Source organism: Sinocyclocheilus anshuiensis, unplaced genomic scaffold (assembly GCF_001515605.1).
Source record: "Sinocyclocheilus anshuiensis isolate Anshui unplaced genomic scaffold, SAMN03320099.WGS_v1.1 scaffold292, whole genome shotgun sequence".
NCBI classification, from domain to species: Eukaryota; Metazoa; Chordata; class Actinopteri; order Cypriniformes; family Cyprinidae; genus Sinocyclocheilus; species Sinocyclocheilus anshuiensis.
In genome coordinates, this window is record NW_015555757.1 from 478,433 (window position 1) to 500,805 (window position 22,373).

Sequence of the window (22,373 nt, forward strand, 5' to 3'; positions counted from 1 at the left end):
GGCTTCGTGCATGATGCTGAAACAGCTTTTTAATTCCTCCCAGCTTGCTACAGCAACAGCAAGAGATTTTGATTTGATTCAACAGTTACATAAATATAAACTCCAGTCAGTTAATTTGTTGTAAGCAAAATATTATTATTGCAATTTATCAGCATGTAAAACAAATAAAATGCAAATATGGCCCATTAACATTTTACTTATCAATGTGCTAAAGGCAAAATTCAATTACTGGCACAACATGTAGTACACAAATATTGAGATTCCTATTCATCCAGGAGAAACAGAGACCACAGGTCATTTTTTATCATTTTTAAGATGGATGACTGTGTGTTAATGGCCCTGTGTAACCGACCACATTGAGCAGAAAGTGTGTAAACACATTTTTTGTTTAAATTTGTTTCTATTTAGGCTAAATCTCCCTAATCCGGTCATCTAATGATTGTCTACAGACATCTGAGGAGATGCAAAAGCAGAGTGAAGACAGACCTCATATAAGAATAATTCCCTGCCACATACCATTAGAATGTTTGGGATTGGTGATATTTTTTGAATGTTTTTGGAAGTAGTTTCTTATGTTCACCAAAGTTGCATTTATTTGATCAAAAATAGTTACTTTTGTGATATATTATTACAATAATAATTAAAAAAACATTTGCTATTTGAATATATTTTAAAATGCAATTTCTTCCTGTAATGGCAAAGCTGAATTTTCAGCAGGCATTACTCCAGTCTTTAGAGTCACATGACTCTTCAGAAACCTTTCTAATATGCTGATTTTGAGATCAAGAAACATTTCTTATTATTATCAATGTTGAAAACATCATTTTTACTGTCATATTTGCTCAATTTAATGCATCCTTGCTGAATAAAAATACTAATTCATATATTACTGACCCAAAACTTTTGAACGTTATGCATAAAAAGTATAATGAGTATTCAGATATACTGCATACTGTTTATGCAGTATATCCAAATATGCATAAACAGTAGTCAAAATACACCTGGTTGAGCTAGATTCCAATTTTTTTTAATCCATTTATAAATTAATTAATTAAGTCAGAAAGCTGAGGTGGGGGGCTTTTGTAAGTGCTATATAAACCAAGAAAGCTGTTCCTTAAATTGTACTTAACATCTGAGTCAATTATTCTCACAGTTGTTGTTAGTGCATCATACATCAAAGAACAGGTCAAAGGTCAAAGACAGCATGATGGATGTAATATGTCTAAGAATGTAGTCCTATTACACATCTGCATACCTAAAGAATGTACTTCATCAAGTTGAGAAGTTCAGCACATACTGCACACTTAAAGTACATCAATAAAGATTCACGTAGAGATTATTCATGTGCGTGGGAAGCAAACTGGAGAAATTATTCAGAAAACCCTAAGGAAATTATGCTGACTAACTGTTATAATTCATAAGATGTTGTAATCAGTTCAAACCAGAGAGCTGTCAAACCAGAACCCAGTGCACACCGGTCTTCATATACCCAAATGCTGTGTTATCAGGGGAACCCCTTCATGCTGACAGGTAAGATCAAAGAGTGACAACGAGTGAGCCCAGTTTGCTTGGGCACTGCTGAGCAAGGAAGCCCCACTGGGTTATGCCCAGCCACACAGACTACTTATGTTGCAGGGTTTGCTATTAAGAGAAGACGGCTGCCTTCATCAGTCAGCCTCCCTGTCAGTAAGGGCAACTAATATAAGACCAATTTCTGACGTTTTACTACCTGCCATCCGGTTAAAATTATGAAATCAGCAGAATGGAAACACAAAGTCCTTGTGTTAACTGCAGCAAATGAGGCTTTCTATTGATTCATCATCTATATCATGAGAAACAGCGACAAAGCAGTACTGTTGCCTTGAGAAACTGTTATTGGCTAATGGTCTCCCTGTTATTAAACTTAATGCCAACATTCATTTTATTGAAAGTTTCAAGCAGCAGTGGCTGTCGTATAGGCAGGCCCTATCAGAATATGCAGCCTTTTTTCACACTTTATGTCCTGTTTTCAGAAAAGATTCATTTAAACTTAGTCAAATGTGTTAAACTGCCAAATTTGGAAAAAAAATATTGAATGAACAAACACATAAGGGATGGAAAATTTGTAGAAATGTGTGAATAACACAAATTTCAATTCTGTGGAAATATGTTGGCACATACCATAAACTACCGTTCAAAGATTGTTTAAAGAAATTAATATTCAGCAAGGATTCGTTAAATTGATCTAAAGTTACAGTAAAGACATTTATAGCACAAAAGATTTCTACTTCAAATAAATTATGTTATTTTGAATCCTTAAAAATTGCATCACAATTTCCACAAAATTACAATTTCCACAAAACATCAATATTTATAATAATAAGAAATGTTTCTTGAGCAGCAAATCAGCCTATTAGAAGGATTTCTAAAGGATCATGTGACACTGAAGACTGGAGTAATGGTTACTGAAAATTCAGCTTTGCCATCACAGGAATAAATTAAATTTTTTAATATTTTAAAATAGAAAATGGTTACATTTTAAAATCGCGATAACATTTCACAATATTACTGTTTTTGCTTTATTTTTGATCAAATAAATGCAGCCTCGGTGAGAATAAGAGACAAAAAAATTGTACCAATCCCAAACTTTTGAACTGTAGTGTATTCTGTGTGTAACACATTTCAGAAACAGTGTTTTTCCACTTCTTCAGGTTCAGTGAAAATGTAAGAAGCAGAAAACTCCTTTCTTTCAAAGGACAGAAGGTTGTAATGATAGATTAGTTCATCGACAGTGATGACACATAGTAGGATAGAAACGTCCAAATGCTTGTATCCTTGTTCCACACTGCTTTTCTCTCGGCACAGCTGGCATCTCAACATGCTCATACAGTGCCCTGTCTGAGAACTGAAGCTCTTCCTCAAGGTCTGTCTTGTGTCAGGCACCCCTGACGTGATCAAACAGTGTCCTTTTCAAAAGCCTTTCCCCCTATCATTCATACTCCCACTGGAACACAGGCATGACACCCTGTTTATTGCCTCCCCTTTGCACTTTTTCAAGATCTGTGACCTGTTTGAGTTTATCTAAAACCTTTTTTCCATTAAGCGAGAGCCAACTCGGTTTCCATACACCTTCCAACCATGAGCAAAAGCAGCTTGTGATTCGATTACGACAATGGTGGGAGTGACTGGATTGGCCTTGGTGGCCAGTGCTTCAATGGTCTTCTCCAGCAAACAGGTGCATCTTAAATGAAAGCACATCAACAGTTTACACAGCTCATGAAGAACAGCAACAACATCAAGAACATCAACTGTTTTTGTCTCTCACAAATCCAGGTAAAAAAAAAAATCCTGCATCCAATTGGAAGTGTTGCAAAAACAGACAAACAGAGTTAGCTATACAAACTGTGAAAAGCTTGGCCAATCAAATTACAGGACCTGTTGCATAACGCAAATGATAGTACTCAAATGTGCTGGGAAATTGGTACTTAATGTCAGTATTGATTCAGTAAATTTGCACTACTTTGCATTAAAAGGCTAATTAAATGAAAGACTGACATCTCCTAATTCCCCTTCCGAATTCCAGTGTAAGGAAATAAGATTAAATCCAAACTGACATCTTAAGACGAAGTAGAAAAATCTCTAATGTTAGTTGGCTGACTCTTGTATATATCACATTCTGCCTGTCTAACCGGGTCAGTGGCAAACTAGAGCACCTTTCTGAGTGCTCAGAGAACAAGAGGCCCTTTATTGCTCTCTGTGTCACAGAGGAGGCAGGAGACCATTACAGATGGGAACTTTTAAATATTTTGTTACGATTTAAAAGCCACCGGCACAGCCTACGGTATAAATCACCCTCGATAACTCAGAATGAAGTCAATCTGAGCCATCTAAGTAGAATATCCAGTTTTCTAAACCATGAAATGGAACACAGTTAGGACATGTGAATGGGGAACTCAATTAACTTCTCCCTCAAACCAGATGAATTCTCAGTCATATAAAGAGGAATTGAATCTGACTATGGCATGACGTATACAGATGATTATGGCAGTTCACCTACTGTGCAATTTCCTTTTTCAATCTTACAGAATGCATGTGATTTCTGAGGGGATAAAGGATACTGAATGTGGCTTTAATGATGTACAGTGGTGTGAAAAAGTGTTGGCCCCCTTCCTGATTTCTTATTTTTTTGCATGTTTGTCACACTTTAATGTTTCAGATCATCAAACAAATTTAAATATTAGTAAAAATAACACAAGTGAACACAACATGCAGTTTTTAAATGAAGGTTTTTATTATTAAGGGAAAACAAAATCCAAAACGACATGGCCCTGTGTGAAAAAGTGTTTGCCCCCTAAACCTAATAACTGGTTGGGCCACCCTTAGCAGCAACAACTGCAATCAAGCGTTTGGATTTTGTTTTCCCTTAATAATAAAAGCCTTCATTTAAAAACTGCATGTTGTGTTTACTTGTGTTATCTTTGACTAATATTTAAATTTGTTTGATGATCTGAAACATTAAAGTGTGACAAACATGCAAAAAAATAAGAAATCGGGAAGGGGGCCAACACTTTTTCACACCACTGTAAGTGTTCATGATGGCAGCATAATGTGTTCTTTGTGTTGGTGAAGCTGCATGTAGAGCATTAATGCATATAGGAAAGGATACAGGGAGGTTTGTTTAAAGATTCCCTCATTACATTATCTGAGTGTCAAATATGATAATCAGAGAGGGTTATGGGTTTAGCATTAGCAAAGGTGATACAATTTTTTTGTTGATACTGATACAGAGGTGTGCCACGGAGCTTTAACCTTGGTGAAATGCTCTCAGCTGCAGTTCTGTAATCAGCTCGACACAAAAAGATAAATGATCTTGCTTTGATGCGCTGTAAAAACATTTGCTGGGTGAGCAGACAACTGTGAGTTATTGATATGGCCACTGAAAATCCTTTCCATTTAAAGAACCTGTTGTTCATCTTAACAAAAGGCTATAGTGCATTATAGTCTCACATGTGGTATATAGTAATACTACATTAGATGACAGACATACTGTACATTGGTAGGGGTGCCTTGCTGAAAAACTCACAAAAAGCAGAATTTGATTATCCAACACACAAAGAACAAGGCCAGATTACATCATTTCAGACTAGCCAGTATCTAATCAATTCATAAAAGTAATTGAAACAAACTGAAAATCATTAAAATCATTAAAAATGCTATATAGGTTGTATTAGACATAATATATAGATAGATATAGGTTGTATTAGAAATAATAATTAATAATAATCTCAGTAATTTTAATTCTGTGGTTTTTTTATGTTACATACCTTGTTAGTTTAATTAAACTGCATATTACTTTTTTGAGCTCTTATATGTTATAGCAATAAATTATCAAGGAACAGCAAGTGTGACATTTAATGACCTCTTCTGTCACATAAGTTATTTAATAATTCAGCTGATATCAACCTCAAGCTCTAAATGACATCATAATTAATGATGCAATTAACCAAGCATGTGTTCATATGGGACATACTGTATGTTCATACTATATATCTGACCCTCAAGCATATTGGCACAAGAGACAAAAGTGCTAATAATGTTAATAATGTTCTATTCAATAGAATTTATTTATCACAAAGGTTAGGAGTACATGACGGAGACAGCAGAAGCAGCATATGGTTTGCTTAAGGGCACAGATTGTGGTTGTGATTGATTGTTCATTGATTTCAAACAGTCCCCCATGTCTTCTTTCACACAACATTTTGAAACCAATGGTTTCAAAATGTTGTGTGAAAGAAGACATGGGGGACTGTTTGAAATCAATGAACAATCAATCACAACCACAATAGTCTCTATAGAGAGACTATTGTGTGGCTACTATAGTCTCAAAAGATTAAGATTTTCTTCATTGACTTATTTCTCATGATGAAACCTCTCACCACATTTAACATTTGTTTCTTCCTTTCATGTGCACATGCAATCCGAGTTTGACTTATGCCCTCCAAAATTATATGCAAAATCCATCATTTCCATAATGATATGAACCAGTGGCTACAGAACAAATGCTTAGTGAAAATGTTCTAAAGCTTGTCAAAAACTAATTACTTATAACAACCAAGTAACAACTCATGTAAAAGCCACTCTTGATTTTCCCCCCTACTGATAGCATATTCAAGCATGAGCACAGTCCAAGTGTGCTGATTCTGTGATGTTTCTGACTAGTGTGGGACAATGCGTTGTTGCAGATGTAACAACTTAACCTCCATGACCTCAGCTGTCCTCTCAGCACAAATAAAACAACAACATCCTGTCTCGCAGCACAGAGCAGCGCTCCAGTCTCACCATCCGACAGCTCGGCTTCCTCTTTCACAAACGCTCCTAACAACATGTCAACAGACGCAACCAATCTGAACATAAAAACTATGTCAGAGTGCATGCATTTCTCTTTAAATGGGGTCATATAAAGAGCATCACTTTCAGGGGGCTTACAGAAAATCTCTGAAAAGCCATAAACATAAATGCCACATAGCAAATACAGACCATAACGCAAACCCTGAGATCTTATTGGTGCATTTAAAAGGCAAACGACAGAGTCTATCAAAGGCCACTAAAAGATATTAAGTCAATGATCGAACATGTTTTACTATTGTAACTGTATGTAACTAGAGCCATTTTTTAAACCCTGAATTAATTATTACCATATTTGTTTATTTATTGTTATACTGGATATGGCATCAAACATGAGTTGAAAGAAACCCTTGGAAATGCTGCTTCAAAATTTTGATCATTATGTTCTGTTAAGCAGTAAATTTAATAACTATGAGACTGGCATATAAACTCATAAAAATACTGTACAGCAGATTGCAATTTTCTACATCCCTACATTTCTTTCATAAAACATTCAGCGAGGCATTCATTCCATGAAAAAAAAGACCTTTAAAATTAAATGCATAAATGTGACTTTAAGTAACAGGTGAACTCCAACATACATGATGTAATCAATAAAAAGAGTAATAACATTTTAACTCACACAAAGGCGTGGTAAACGAATGCCCAGGCTCGTGGTCGCTCCAGGACATTGTAGAGGTAGTTCTGGAACTTCCTGTAGCGCGCGTTTCTCCGGCCGCTCTGCGCGCTGTAGGTGAGCGGTTTCCCCAGCAGGCTAAGCCGGGCGCCCTGCTTTCTCCTCTGGTTCTCCGAGCCTCCTGCACCTGTTGTCCCCGGCGCCGTCAGCAGGCCGTCGACTGTCTTGGTCGCGCTGTTCATGGTCTCACGACCGGCTTCAACATCTTTCATGCCATAGTGCTGCGAGGTTTTCATCCAGAGACCAGTACCGCTCTCATCTCCGCTGTGGTTGCGGGGCATCGCATCACTAGCGCGGGCTGGAAACGCGCGTCTGGCACCAGCGCTGCGCACATATAAAGAGGCTGCACACGAGCTTCACAGTTCCCTGTGTAAAAACATTGGATACTTTATTGTTCTTCTCTTTTTTTTCTTACCCTTTCTTTAAGATTATATAGACTACAACAGGATCACCTACTGACAAGTGCAGGCATCCAACTCATTGGCAGATAAGCTGTGAAAGATTTAGTAAAGTTATGAACCTTCAGATGACTCAAGCGATCTGCTCCCACCGCCGTGAGATTGGAGTTTTGAAGGAGCGTCACCATCTCAGTAGAGATTTGGCGAGGGGAGGGCATCACCCGACATTAAGCAGAACGCACGCTCTCGATTTCTCTGTCTGTGTGTGTGTGTGTGTGTGTGTGTGTGTGTGTGTGTGCTACTGTAAACCATAGACTACTGTATTCTAGTTCAGATGTGCTGACAAAATCTAATGTAGGACTTAAACACCTCCAATACAGGCAAATTATGAGTTTTATGCTTTTAGGGGGCACAATTTTAAAATTATTCATTCAGTCATTTTTCACCATTTCATGCATCACTGCAATCTCTAGAAGTAAGCTATAACAATTTCAACTCAATGTCAATGTTTCATTACCAGATTTGGTCTTTTCACAGTCGCGTCTGCTTCATATCACCTACTAAAAAGGCAAGCAATTAATGTAGGGCAAAACCGGACAATAAATGAAATATTGAAATCAAAATTTCTTAAACGTGTTAGCCTTTATCTGTCCTCTGGTAGCTGCTGACTCTTTGCTAACTTTGCAAAGTCATAGTTGCTTGAGTTTTATAATGTACAGAGGACACTTGGGTAGTTTAATAGTATTCCTCACTATGTGAACATGACTGAAATTAAGCTTGGGGGGCAAGCTTGTTGACACAGGGGCACTGGAACCGCCCCTGATGCGACTTGTGTTTTCTAGCGTATAGGCTACTTAGTGCACTATTGTAATCTAAAATTTCTTCATATTAAAATCATGGTGTGACCTACAACGTTTTTGGGGTTTGGGGGTCAACTGAGATTAATTGATTAAGAGGGTCAAACAAATAATTTGCTGCCTCGCGTTTAATTTTTATTCCCCCAAAACTGTTTATTGATGTTCCTTGTTTTAAAAAAAATGCCCAAAAAGAATTCGTACATAATAATATTTAATCGCGATTGTGATAAATAAGATTCCCAAGTGCTTTGGAATCGCCATCTGCTTCCTCTGCAGATGCCCATTTATGTCGAGCTGAGAGAGAACTGCGCGTTCATTCTCTGCTGAGCGGCTCGGATTAACGACAGCACATTTAAGGCTGTGTAAAAACGTACGTTTCTGAAGACACAGCTGACAATCTCATCCAAATATATAGCGAAACAAAGTTATTCAAGCCTGGGGAAACTCTGTCATCACTGATACAAACATTTAACTATAACACCGATGTGCCCACATCATCTTGAATCGACTTACAGACGTGTTTGAATTACAACTAATAATAGGCTAGTTCTCTACTCACTGTGGTGGCAGAACAGATTCACCTCAAACGACTCTTTATAGAAACACCAAACAAAAAAACTTAAGCGCATAACTGAGTCTTTCTGGGTTCCTACACAACTGAAAAACGTGTTTGAATTACAACTAATAATAGGCTAGTTCTCTACTCACTGTGGTGGCAGAACAGATTCACCTCAAAAGACTCTTTATAGAAACACCAAACAAAAAAACTTAAGCGCATAACTGAGTCTTTCTGGGTTCCTACACAACTGAAACCGCTTCAGTCTGATCCGGTAATCACGGAGCCCGCAGCCCGAAGATCTAGCGGAGCCTCTGGCAGACAAATCACGTGATCCGAAAAAAAATTAAATGCAAACGCCGGTAAGCGGTAGGTATACCACGGTACGTTGAAGTGCAATGTGAACGTTAATATATTCTACATATATAACAGCAGTCTACCTGGCATTGTTAAGAATGTCTCTTTGTGACTCGGTAACATTTCTTTTTCAGCTCCCGTGATATGATTTGTTTTTCACTATACTGTCATTATGCATGATTAATTCAATTACTTTGACATTAAAAATAACAATTATTTGTCCTGCCAATAAATCACATTAAATACACTGCACATAACAAGGCACATAAGTCTTGTCATGACATTTGTTTTTCACTATACTGTCATTATGCATGATTAATTCAATTACTTTGACATTAAAAATAAAAATTATTTGTCCTGCCAATAAATCACATTAAATACACTGCACATAACAAGGCACATAAGTCTTGTCATGAAATACTGAATAATATACGAGAGAAACGCAAAAGCATTACATGAAGAGACTGGCAATAGAACTGCACTGAGTGTGTGTCTCTTTGTGCGTGTAAGAAAGTGAGATGCCAAACGCAGCTGCTCAGCGCTTCACTGATTGTCTCAAATTCAGGGAACCTTATATTGCAGTGTCACCATCTAATACTGTCACTCTACAATGTGCTTCCATGTCAGCAAATATAGTTGCAGCATTATTATTCAGGTTATATCAGTCTTAGACATGAATAATAGACCATGTATCAGCATCTTTTTTCATGCTTTTTAGAAATTGGTTCACGTGCATGAGACATTATGATTCTTTTTTCTTTAAAGTATCTGTTTGTCCCATTCACAAGTCTTTAAGTTTAAATTTTGTGCTTAATGTGCAAATAGAGTGGATAAAATCTTTACTATTTCTCACACTAAGAATAGAGTTACAGTATAAAAAAAAGCATAATTATGCCATATGGGCTTTCTTGCAGCTGTGCAAAAGCTGTTTAAGCTTTCATTAACAACACTGCCAAGAGTGAGAACAGAAAGTCAAATAAATAAGCCAAATGAACAAGAACACCTTGTTTTTACAATACAAATATTACCATTTTTATTGAGTTTATTTATTGATCCTGGTGGTGCAGACTTGAGATCAATGTAATTTTATTATAAGACAAAGCAATTTATTGTATTTTATTACAAGCAAAGCTCAAATTTACTGCTGTACTGGGTTGGTAAAAACATCTGCATATATGAACTTAATGCGTGAACTCTTATGAACAGGACATTTATCCTATGTAATAATTTTGCTGACAAGGGTAGTTTTTCTGATACTACATTTTTTGACATTCACACATTATTATTATGATCATAAAAATGTATTACTATATTTCTGATGACATAACTCCAATTTTTTATTATTGTGTGGATAGCTCTCCAAGAAGGATTCATTAACTGCTAACAACAACACACTCTAGTGGTGTGAGTCTGTTAATACTAGCCTACTCATTTACAAAGTATTGGAGAGGCAGTATAACATTAAGTGACATGGCATCTGGCATACGAAAGCCATTGGCATATGCCAGTATGCTCAGTGGCACATCCGGTGACACTTCCGGTTTTCACTGACATCTGTCAGTGGAGTGTGGCATGTGCCACTGACACTTGTGACATGTGCCGATGAACTGTGCCGGAGTATAACGTAAACAGTGTAACACACACACTTAATGGCAGAACTTTATTTAATTGATGATACGTTTCAGTTTCTGTCAAGCACATCAATTACATTGCGGAGTTAATTTGTTTAACAACTCACGCTTCTTCATGTGTTTTATATTTGTCTTGTGTCCTTTTGTTTGCCTGAACATTTTTCAAAAAAAAATTCACATTGTTATAAAATGGTTTAATTTTTCTATTGCATAATTCTATCAAATAATTTTTTGAAACATTATAGCCATAGAGGAGATAGATTGCGCTGGCCAATGTTATATTGATGATGCTGCATGCACGCAGGTAGGTGTCAGTACCAAAATCAAAGTTTGCAGTAACAGATGCGACTGTACATTTGGTATTTGTAGTGACCCATGATAGATTAATTCCATGTGGACGGTTTGCAGTGACACAATCCATCGGCACATGTCTCAAGTGTCATTGGCTCATGCCACTCTCCACTGACACACGTCAGTGAAAACCGGAAATGTCACCGGATGTGCCACTGAGCATACTGGCATGTGCCAATGGCTTCCGTACATCAGATGCAATGCCACTTAATGTTAAAGGGGTCATATGATGCGATTTAAATTTTTTCTTTTCTCTTTGGAGTGTTACAAGCTCTTGGTGCATAAAGAAGATCTGTAAAGTTGCAAAGACTAAAGTCTCAAATCCAAAGAGATATTCTTTATAAAAGTTAAGAGTCAACCACTCCTACCTAAAACAGCTCGTTCTAACACGCCCCCACATATCTACGTCATGATGTGGGAAGATTTGCATAACGCCGCCCAAATGTTCACGCAAAGAAAGAAAGTGTAACTTTAATTCTTGTTGTTGCCGCTGCTGCCATGTTGTGGAGTCGCTGTGTGTTTTGTTGTGAAAGCGAAACTACTTTGTTTGGCCTTCCAAAAGAGGACACAACTAGAAATCAGTGGTTAAGTTGTATTTACAACACTGTTCCAGAACAGTTCAACCCAAATATTCAGATGTGTGCTGCGCATTTTATGGAGGATGAGGACTGTTTCCTGAACCAGTAGCCTACAATGCGTCTGTGGCACAAAGGCTGTTTCTATAAAGTTGGGCAGTTCCAACATTGCAAGGAAAGTCTGGCGCTTCTGACTCGCAGCCTGTAAGTATGTTTTTTATATTTAAATAATTTGCCACTGATGATTCAAATGCGAGTTTTGAGCAGTGTAGAGTAGGCATCACAGTATGTTAAGGGGCGTAACATTTCCATCACATGCTTGAGGCATTCGGCCAATAACAACGCACTGGATAACTGGCCAATCAGAGCACACCTGGCTTTTTTAGAACGATGAGCTTTGTAAAAATCGACGCGTTTCAGAAAGGCGGGGCATAGAGGAGAAACAATAATGTACAGTATGTGGAAAATAATGTTTTTTTAACCTTAAACCACATAAACACATTGCATTACACCAAATACACAAAATAATGTTATTTTTAGCAACGTCATATGACCCCTTTAATGCTACTGAAGTATTGCTACAAGCCTGAAATATAGTATATAAGATAAAAACCAACAGCTTATAAATAAATAAATAAAATACTGCCACTACTATTCTTCTAACAGTGTGGTTCCCTATAGCTTATGTGATTTAACTATAGTAGCGTAGTAGCTAGGCCAAGCTGAGAGCTGCAGTCATTAATTATATTAAAAAAATCACAATCACATTAACCTTAATTTCACAATGAAATCAGATTCACTGATTTAGAGGTTACACTGTAAAAACTATGACTTGGTTTGGCCATAACTTTAAGATCTGTGAATTAACAGAGAGTTTACTGAAGCCTCTAATGTTGAAGCCTCCTCCATGGAATCCATCAGAAACACATTTCTGCAGAATGTGAGTATGGCACGGTGGTGAGGGATAGTGAGAACCCAGACAAACTCTCCAATAACCCCGGTCATAACAAAAAAGCTATGAGGATTATATGGCCATCGGGATCAAGGCGAAGAGAAATGAGTAACGAGACTTAAAATATTAGCAATAGATTCATTTGAAGAATGGAGCGCAAGATATGCTTTTTACATATTTGCAAGACTGGCCATAAATCAACCCCCGTTTTAAAAATGTTTGAAATCTTTTCACGGCACTGTTTTCATTTCCCAGGCAGTCTGAAATCAGACAAAACAGACACGTTCCACTAACAGCTGACTGGCAATGCAAAGTTTATGAATGTACTTACTGAATGCCTGCTTCACAGTCCTGACTGATTCACCTGCTCACACGACAGAACGCGAAACATTTCAGATACCTTCAGCAGATTACTATGTTATAGCCTAATGTTGATTGTTTAACTCTTGTCCAAGCCTTAAACTTTATTTCGAAACGGATGTCCCTAAAAGTAATGACAAATTGCAGTTTAGTTCCGTCAGAAGATTCTGTAACCACTCTGATTGATTCAGTGAGTTCATTCAATGACGACGTCTGTCAGTGACTTTTGAGCGCGTTGGAATCATTTGTTTGGAACTAGTGAATCGGAGCGCGCATCAAACTGCCACGTGATTTCAGTAAACGAGGCTTCAAAATGTTTCAGAACTTCAATGGTTCGCCGCTAGGGGCGATTTTGGATCGATATTATAAATTTGTAGAGTGAATTTTTATTACTTTTTCATGTAACTTTAATTTCATTTTAATTTAACATTTGTATAACAAAAAGGACGAGTTTTCTGCATGTTTGGGCTGAGTTTTCGCATTTACACCGTTCTGACCAGCAAGGCGTCACTTTGAGCGCTTCGAAAAAGCGAATCATTGTGCGAAGCAATTGGTTCAATTGATTCCTAGTCTCGGAAAGCTTCGTCTCGGAAATACTTTTTTTCCTTCTTTTTTTTATGAACAAGATCAAAATACATGTATATGACAAACATTATACATGATATCAGTGGTGGACAGTAACGGAGTAGTTTTACTTCGTTACTGTACTTAAGTAAATTGTTCAAGTATCTGTACTTTACTGGAGTAGTTTTATAAAAAATAAGATTTATCATGTAAACGTGACTGCTTTTCTTTGCTGTTAATTTGCTCCTCAGTCGGACTACACTTGTTGCGCTGAGTTACGCGTTCAACTCGCGAAGGTAATTCCTACGGTGGCCGAGAGAGCTCAACGTGCTGCAAATAGAAAAAAACACCTGCAAATTAAGAAAACAACTAAATCAATTTGGCAACACATGCTGCAAATAGAAAAAAAACACCTGCAAATTAAGAAAACAACTTAATCAATTTGACAACACACGTTGCAAATGCTCACAACACAACCAAATAAAGAAACGCGCTGCAAATAGAAAAAAAAACACCTGCAAATTAAGAAAACAACTAAATCAATTTGACAACACACACGCAGCAAATGCTTACAACACAACCAAATAAAGAAATGCACTGCAAATACGCACAACACAACCAAACAAAGAAGCGCGCTGCGAATAAAATTCTTTATTTAGTTGTGTTGTGAGCATTTGCAGCGCGTTTCTTTATTTGTTTGCGTTGTGAGCATTTGCAGCACCTGCTGTCAACCTGATGAAGATGTTTTCTTGATTTGCGGGTGCTTTTTCTATTTGCATGTGTTTTCTGAAGTTGCAGCGCGTTGAGCTCTCTCGGCCACCGTATTAATTCAATAGAAAAAAGTGATTTCTTACCATTATTTCACGGTACATTATCTTTTTATCTCATTAGATTTCGAACAGTAACTTACAGGAAACGATTGTGTGTATTGCCTCCTCAGAACTCTGCCCTCTTAAATAGAGTAAAATGAATGAGTGAAAATATTTAAGAGCTTCAAAAAATTAAAAAAAAAAAAGAAATAAATAGAAAGTCTGAAACTTGATGTTCTTCTATGTCAAAATAGATATTGTTATTTGTTATTTATTATTTTTTTGTTTGTTTAAAATGACTAACATTTAAAGGAAAATTAAAATGAAAACAAAATATTAGTATTACAAAAAAAATGTAATACTATTCTAAAGTTGAGAGATTTTTTTACACAAATTGTAATTTGACAAAAGTAGCATACTAGTGTTTGAAATGTTGTTTTTCATTTATAGCAGGCAGTATACAATGTATACTGTGCAGTATTCATGAAACTAGTTTTCATTATAAATGCATCCATTGTTTTATCACTGCAAATTACTCCCTTTTATTGCTGAACATGCAGACAGTTCAACCATTTTAAAGTAGCAAGTTATTACAATGAAGTGCAAATGTCACAGATATTTTATGTCAGGTTAAACCAAATTTGCCCCTGGCTGCAGGAATGTTCCCAGTTATCATCTGAAACTCCACAACAACTTCCTGCACTGATTTCTTCACAGTTCGCAAGATGATAACAAATCATCTTGTAATTTACTGTCTTGTTATTCCTTCCTGCTAAAGCTGTTCAGATTCAACCACTCACACATTGTTGGACCAAAATGATGGTACAGCTTGTGTTGTCCACTAACCCTTGAATTCTCGACATCAGGTGTGCTGTCTGTAGTACATAGTGGACCAAAATAGGTTTGGTCTCGAAAAACACACCTGGGTTGCAGCTGCTGTCATTCTTGACCCTTTCCTTCTCTGCCTTGCTTCTATAGGCCATGTCTTCCTTCATGATGAAAGTGTGCAATTCTTTTTTTCTTTTTTATATCAAATAAAGTTGATATAAAATAAAACTAACATTGTATGAAAAAATGAAACTTAAAAAACCTAAACAAATATTAGAAATATTGCCTTGGCAACTAACTGAATTAAACAGGTTTAAGTTGAAGAAAAATGACTAAAACTAAAACTGAAATAAAAATTAATTAAAGCTACATAGAAATATTAAATAAAAACTAATCAAAATAACAAATGCATATAACAAAATGACTAAAACGTAAAAATATAAAACTGAACTGAAACTGAAATATAAAAAGCTAATTCAAAATATTAATAAATACTATAATAGTATATAAATAATAGTAAAATAACACTGGTGAAGATAACCAAAGGTATTTTTAATATACAGTAGTTTACTATTCCCCTTCTTACCTTTATTTTTCTGTTGGTGTATTTTTGATTATGATTCTATTCATAGAATTATGATTCTTTTAACGTTTTAAAGCCTTCATTGTTTGCACTTTCATGTCTTTGTTTTCTGTCTCTTTGTCATGTCTGTTTATAGCACTTTTTTTTTTTAAGAGCGTGTACATACATAAACCTGCCTTGCCTCATTACTCTGTTTAATATCATTGCCTGTTTTTGATTTCAGTTTTAAATTTATGATGTGGTTCATGGAAAAAACAGCACTATTTTGTTACAATCCAACTAACTGTGCAATGACGTCATGATTTCCTGATATGCCGCTGCTTGATTTGATGTTTAGTGGTGAAGCATCTGTGTAATATTATGCCCTAATAACAATTTTGGTTCCTGTTCTGTGTTACTGATCGGTGCACTAACATTAGAATAGCAGCAGTGAGTGTTACGCTGAATAAAATTTGAAGTAACACCAAATCTATTATTATTATAAAAACATAACATTATACAAGTAATTTAGTGCAGGGCTAAGCTTTTTTCTTTAAGGTTATGTTCCACTAGACTTCAGAATGGCTACTTTTATTGCTCACCTAAACAGACACTGACATTAAAGGGGTCATATGATGCTGCTAAAAAGAACATTATTTGTGTATTTGGTGTAATGAAATGTGTTTATGCGGTTTAAAGTTTAAAAAAACGCATTATTTTCCACATACTGTACATTATTGGGAAAAAATGAAATTGCATCATATGACCCCTTTAAATTACAATTAGCCACATAACTGAATTAGGCATAACAGCTACCCACTATAAACACACAACACAGTCTATTGTCACATTTCCAGAAATCTGAAGCACTGACAGAAGTATTTTTAGTATTTTTATTTTTGTTAAACAGTGACCATTGCATAACTATTAAAAAACTAAACAAAAGGAAGGAAAAGTGTAATGCTATTTGTCTCCACGTGGTGGAGGGATTGGATTATGTTTAGCATCAGTATGATGGATTGGTGGACAGGATGCTACTAGACTGACCTTGATTTGGTTTGAGGGGATGGACAAAATGTAAAATATGAATAATTTAATCAGTTTTAATTGTTAAAATATTTGGTACAGAAGTATTCTTACACCTTTTAAATTAGCATGGATTATAAATAAAAACAAAGTAAAAGCTTTTAATTTTGTTTCAGTGGAACACACGAACTGTAAACAATCAGTATCCTTGAATAATACTGACAAAGTAAATAACTCTGCCCTAACCAGGCATATAAAGTAAACTTCTCATTGAAACAAGGATTCATGAGCATTTATGATAACGCAACAGGTCGGCAGAGGTCCAAATTTCTCTCATCAGATTGGGCATCACTAAAATAAAACTTGAGGCATCCCTTCTTCCGCTCAGCAGAACCAAGAGACAGAGCACTGATCCATTAACTTGAATGGGGCTGCTTTGTAAATATAAGTAAACTTCTTTGCAGACTCATATTTACATATATGCATGTACGTAAGTGATGTTTACTTGATACACTCTGTTTCAATATCAATATATCTCTAAGTCATTGTGATTTTCGTAATTATATTCCATATACAGATAGCTCTAGTTTTTATACAGATTATCTACCTTAGATTTAGCCTCACAGTAGTACAGACTACAGTGAACACCAACATCTTTAATAAAAATAGGGCCTTGTGTTTGCTCAGTACTACAGTGCAGCACTTAATTTTCCATCCAGGGTTTAAAAAAAACAAAACAAAACAAAAAAGGAAATCAAACAACTTAAAAATTATTATAGACATTCAGCCCCAAAATAAGGCCTGTGTGTATGGCTGAACCCGGCCAAATGCCCACACATGGAATGAATGGTTAGTTTTATTTGATCATCTATTTATATCAAGTACAAGCAAACTGTACAAGTACATGCAACATACAAGCTGGCCTACAGTTTGTGGAACTAACACACACTTATTGTAGTCTCTTTTTTTCTCATCTGTCTTGTTTTACAAAATGTGCATGCAACTTGGAACAGTTCCAGATTCATGCTGTTCCCCTTGTTGGTGGCATCTGTTCCCCTTGTTGGAACGTCTCACTGTCACATTCAAAATGCTCAGGGGGGATCTGTGAGATTGGTTTTATAATCAACTAAACTGAAAACTGATGACAAACAGCTAAAAATAGGAAGCTTCTGATTTTGGCCTCTTTTTTTGTATTAGTTTTAATCTCCAAAAGCTTGAACTTTTTCTCTTTTTGTGCTTGCATTAAAATAATGTAAACTCTAGTCGGGTAGAAATTTGAATATCAGAATGTACAGGTCCTTTACCAAACAGAATAGAATTAAAAATGCTTGGAAAGGCCTGTAAGATATGGTTTGTGATCGCGTGAAATCCGGGAATCAAATATGTTAGTGAGCTAATGCATCTAGTGACCGTTTCTGCAGTTTCCTGTCAGGGAACCTAAATGATTATGGCAGCTTCTTACAGTCCCGGTGAATCAAATACAAGTGGTTTTGTGTCTTCCATGAAGCTCGTATGACACAAATGTCAGAAAACATGAAGCATGTTTTCACATTCTACAAAGTGTGCCTATTTACCAAATCAACAGTAACGTGAAAAGGCAAAGCAGTCGGTAGCGACTGCTGTAAACAGACTTAAAAGGTTCTCAGGCGTCCCTGCCTTCTTAGACGCAAACGCACACTCACACACACACACACACACCGCAGTCACACAATCTGAGTCTGAGTTTGTGCCAGACCGGCACATGGCGGGGCCTTGGATGCAGCATCCGTGATGCAGAGAGGAAACTCTCTGAGCAGACTAAATTTTGACCTTTAACCCTCGACTTCTGGTCTTTCAGCAGAGGGACTTCCTGTAAGTGCAATATAGAGGAAGGGCAGTGCTGTCCTCTCACTCTCGCTAACTCTCAAACACACGTGAGAAAATAAATGTGCTGACTGACCAGAGCAGTCTAGGCTACCGGCGCCACTGTGAGCTTCGCTTCCTGTCAGATGAAGCAGGACCGCGTTTCGGCTGCCTCTCCCTTCCTTCTCTTTTTATTTGGGTTGAATCGTCATCTCGGCAACAAAACATGCAGTAAAGGAGCAGAGTGGATCAAAGGAAATCTCTACAACCCAAAGATCAAAAGTAAAAGAGAGAAGTGATTGTCAGGCTTCAGCAAAGCTTTGATCATGATTCTGTCCATCTGTCTCTTTATCTGCCGCTCTGGTTCTGATTGTTGCCTCCGGTCCTTGGTCCACTGGGTCGTGTGTTTTGTTTCGCCTCGCGCTCCCGTCTGTTCACTAGGACCTGATGCCCGGCGGCCCTGAAGAGTCCAGCGAGGTCTGGGAAGCGCGACGAGTGAGAGGAGCTAACGTTGGGTCGACCAGTGATGAAGGGGGAAACAGTCTGTACCAACTGATCACTGTGCTAGAAAGATCCAGCTCCTCTAAAAGAATCTGGGCGACTCCCATGAAACATTTGTGGTCCATGCGGCCGTAATCTCCCCAGACTATTACCTGAAGACACAATCAGTGGTCAGTGCGCACAAACGTTGGACTTTGGAGGCATATCGGGAACAAACAAATGAAATTCGCTTCCTACCTGGAGAACTTTACCCTGCGGACTTTCCTCAAACAGCAGCGATTGCTGATACAAAGGATCGAGCGTTTTTCGTGCAATCTTGGTTTTCTTTTTGGCTTTGCACGCTCCGTTTTCCAGCAAATAGACCTTGACATAGGGAGCTGTGAAGAGCAGACGTAGTGCTCAACTAGGGCTGTTCAGGCAGTTATTGTGCCTGGCGGTGGCACATGTCATATTTACAATTAGTACAATGTATAAATCATCAAATTTCCTAGCTGTAATCACTCCATTAAGAACATTTAAACACATGTTTCTGTTAGTCCAAGCACTATAAAAACTACAAATACACTACCGTTCAAAAGTCGGTAAGATTTTTTTATAGTGTTTGAAGTCTTGTATGCTCACCAATGCTGCATTTATTTGATCAAAAATACATTAAAAACAGTAATATTGTCAAATATTTTTTACAATTTACATTTTTTCTAAGTATTCCATTTTAATATATTCCAGTTTTCAGTGTAACATGATTCTTCAGATACCATTCTAATTGCTGATTTGCTGCTCAAGAAACATTTCTTATTATTATCAATGTTGAAAACAGTTGTGCTGCTTACATTTTTTTTGTGGAAAATCTTTAACATTTTTCTTGTGACAATTTCAGGATTCTTTGATAAATGGAATGTTCAAAAGAACAGCATTTATTTGAAATAGAAATCTTGTGTAACATGTCTTTACTGTCACTTTTGATCAATTTAATGCATCCTTGCTGAATGAAAGTATTCATTTCTATTAAAAAAAAAACTTACTGACCATTTTTATTGGTTCCTAATGCTTACATAGGAAAAAAAATCAATATACTTAAAACTGATTAATTTACTCATAACAATAACAATGTTTACACAATAAGTGGAAGACACAATGAATCCGTGATCTATATTCAGTATTATTCACTACTAATGAGAATTTTTTTTATGTAGTGTTGACACGCTCTCACCCGGCAGCGATTTGGAACCTGGTTTAGGCGTAAGACCACGGGCCCTGATAACCTCCACCTCTAGTTGCCCTTTCTTGTCCATCAGTCCAATCTGAACATCTCCTACAAAACAAAACAAAAAACAAATTCATTGCAGCAAATTCAACTTAGATAGACTTTAGTCCATACATATATGAAGATGTTTACTCACCCATAGCAGGCGTAGCAAGTGTTTGTCTACCCACCAACTGAGCAGGGCCAAGACCATCTAGGAAGTCACTGAACTGGCTGTCGGCCCCTAATCTCATCCCTGAGAAGATCAGACTGAGACACACACATACACAGGTTATCAGATAGACGAATGAATGAATGGATGGATAGATAGATATCATACTGTAAGGCAGCATTTCAAATACAAGTTACAGTGTTATCTTCAGCTGTTCTTAATACTTTGCTGTCATAAATCAATAGAAATTCAAAAATGAATTTCTTGAATCCTTTGTAGATACAAACATATGAAAACAAACAAAAACCTATAAAACAATTAGTTTATTTGGATGAAATCTACTATTCCAGAATGAGCCTACTGCCCTCATATAGAGTTCAAAAGCTAGTGAAACGCAGCCCATCTCCTCCAGCAGCAGACTTGTGCTGTGTATGGTATGGTATGTAAACCCTGTCTTGCGTTAAGGCCCCTCTTAATACACTCAATATTTCCTTTGAGACCAGCGCAATTTCCATGACCTAACTACTGCAGGAATGTCTGAGGAACGTGCCAGCCCGTGTCAAGCTACCATATGAACAGCCTTATGTGATTTCAGACTATTTAAAACATGTTCATGTAAAATAAGCCTTAAATCATGGAGTCGCAGAGTCACACTCTGTGGAGTGACACGGTGGCCAGGTCAACCGACCAACCGCCGCTCTGAAGCCGCAAAGGGAAGCGTGACTGCCGTTTCTGCGCAGCTACAGACCCTGCCAAGACCCCTCTTTGCAGATGATGGATATTTTAATTATTATAGGGGAGTACCGCTTGCCATCTGGCTCCAAAGATGGAGCTGAGAAAGTAGTGGACACAGCATTAGCTCTGTAAATCAGACTGTTCTCTATTAGCTTATCCTTATGGTTTTTCCAAATAAATCTAGATGAGAGAAGCTCATATGAACATGACACACAGCCTGTTGAGAGACCACTTATCTATGAGTGATGGGTTTGCAGCCAATGCATAAAAACACCAGAGACAAGACAAGTGTGAGTTGGGAAGCAGGTCAGCTTTGGGTAAAATAGCATAAACTACGAGTTACATTATACATCGTAATGCATACAGTACACTACCATTCAAAAGTTTTTTAATGAAGTCTTTTATGCTCAAGGCTGTGTTTATTTCATTAAAAACACAGTAATATAGTGAAAAATATTACAATTTAAATGAACTGTTTTCCATTTGAATATATTTTAAAATGTAATTTACTCCTTTGATGGCAAAGCTGAATTTTCAGCAGCCATTACTCCAGTCTTTAGTGTCACATGATCCTTCAGAAATCAATCTAATATACTGATTTGGTGCTCAAGAATCATTTCTTATAATTATCTGTTGAAACAGCTGTGCTGCTTAATACCTTTGTGGAAACCGTGATCATTTTATAAGGACCCTTTGATGAATATAAAGTTCAAAACAACATTTATTTGAAATATAAATCTTTTGTAACTTTATATAAACCTTTACTGTCACTTTTAATCAACTGAATGCATCCTTGCTAAAAGGAAGTATCAATTTCATTACCAAAAAACCCTTCCTGAGCCCAAACTCAATATATCACAATACATCACCATTTTATTATTGGATCATGACTGATATGCTTCAATTTTTGTCTAGTACCATGTCACATAAAAGCAGCTCTGACAGCAGCTCAACGTGGGTTTATGCAATAAATGATGGCCCTAGACAAACTGTA

The 22,373-nt window shown here is 36.9% G+C and overlaps 2 protein-coding genes across 5 annotated transcripts in view; both read right to left on the reverse strand.

The window, feature by feature from the left end:
• The window catches only part of LOC107673905 (potassium voltage-gated channel subfamily KQT member 5-like), a 133,430-nt gene extending 120,286 nt beyond the window's left edge, over positions 1-13,144 (reverse strand). Inside the window, exons 1-2 of the mRNA XM_016467722.1 lie at positions 13,069-13,144; positions 7,007-7,426 (exon numbers count right to left, since the gene is read on the reverse strand). Coding sequence (XP_016323208.1) covers positions 7,007-7,341 — 335 coding nt within the window. The 5' untranslated portion in view covers positions 7,342-7,426; positions 13,069-13,144. The remainder of the gene's footprint in view (positions 1-7,006; positions 7,427-13,068) is intronic.
• Positions 13,145-17,051: 3,907 nt separating this feature from the next.
• LOC107673904 (regulating synaptic membrane exocytosis protein 1-like) overlaps positions 17,052-22,373 on the reverse strand; it is a 73,601-nt gene continuing 68,279 nt past the window's right edge. For all 4 annotated transcript variants that reach the window (XM_016467718.1, XM_016467721.1, XM_016467720.1 and 1 more), the window contains 4 exons: positions 20,630-20,742; positions 20,440-20,541; positions 19,467-19,606; positions 17,052-19,381 (listed from right to left, as the gene is read on the reverse strand). In XM_016467718.1, coding sequence (XP_016323204.1) covers positions 19,166-19,381; positions 19,467-19,606; positions 20,440-20,541; positions 20,630-20,742 — 571 coding nt within the window. In that variant the 3' untranslated portion in view covers positions 17,052-19,165. The remainder of the gene's footprint in view (positions 19,382-19,466; positions 19,607-20,439; positions 20,542-20,629; positions 20,743-22,373) is intronic.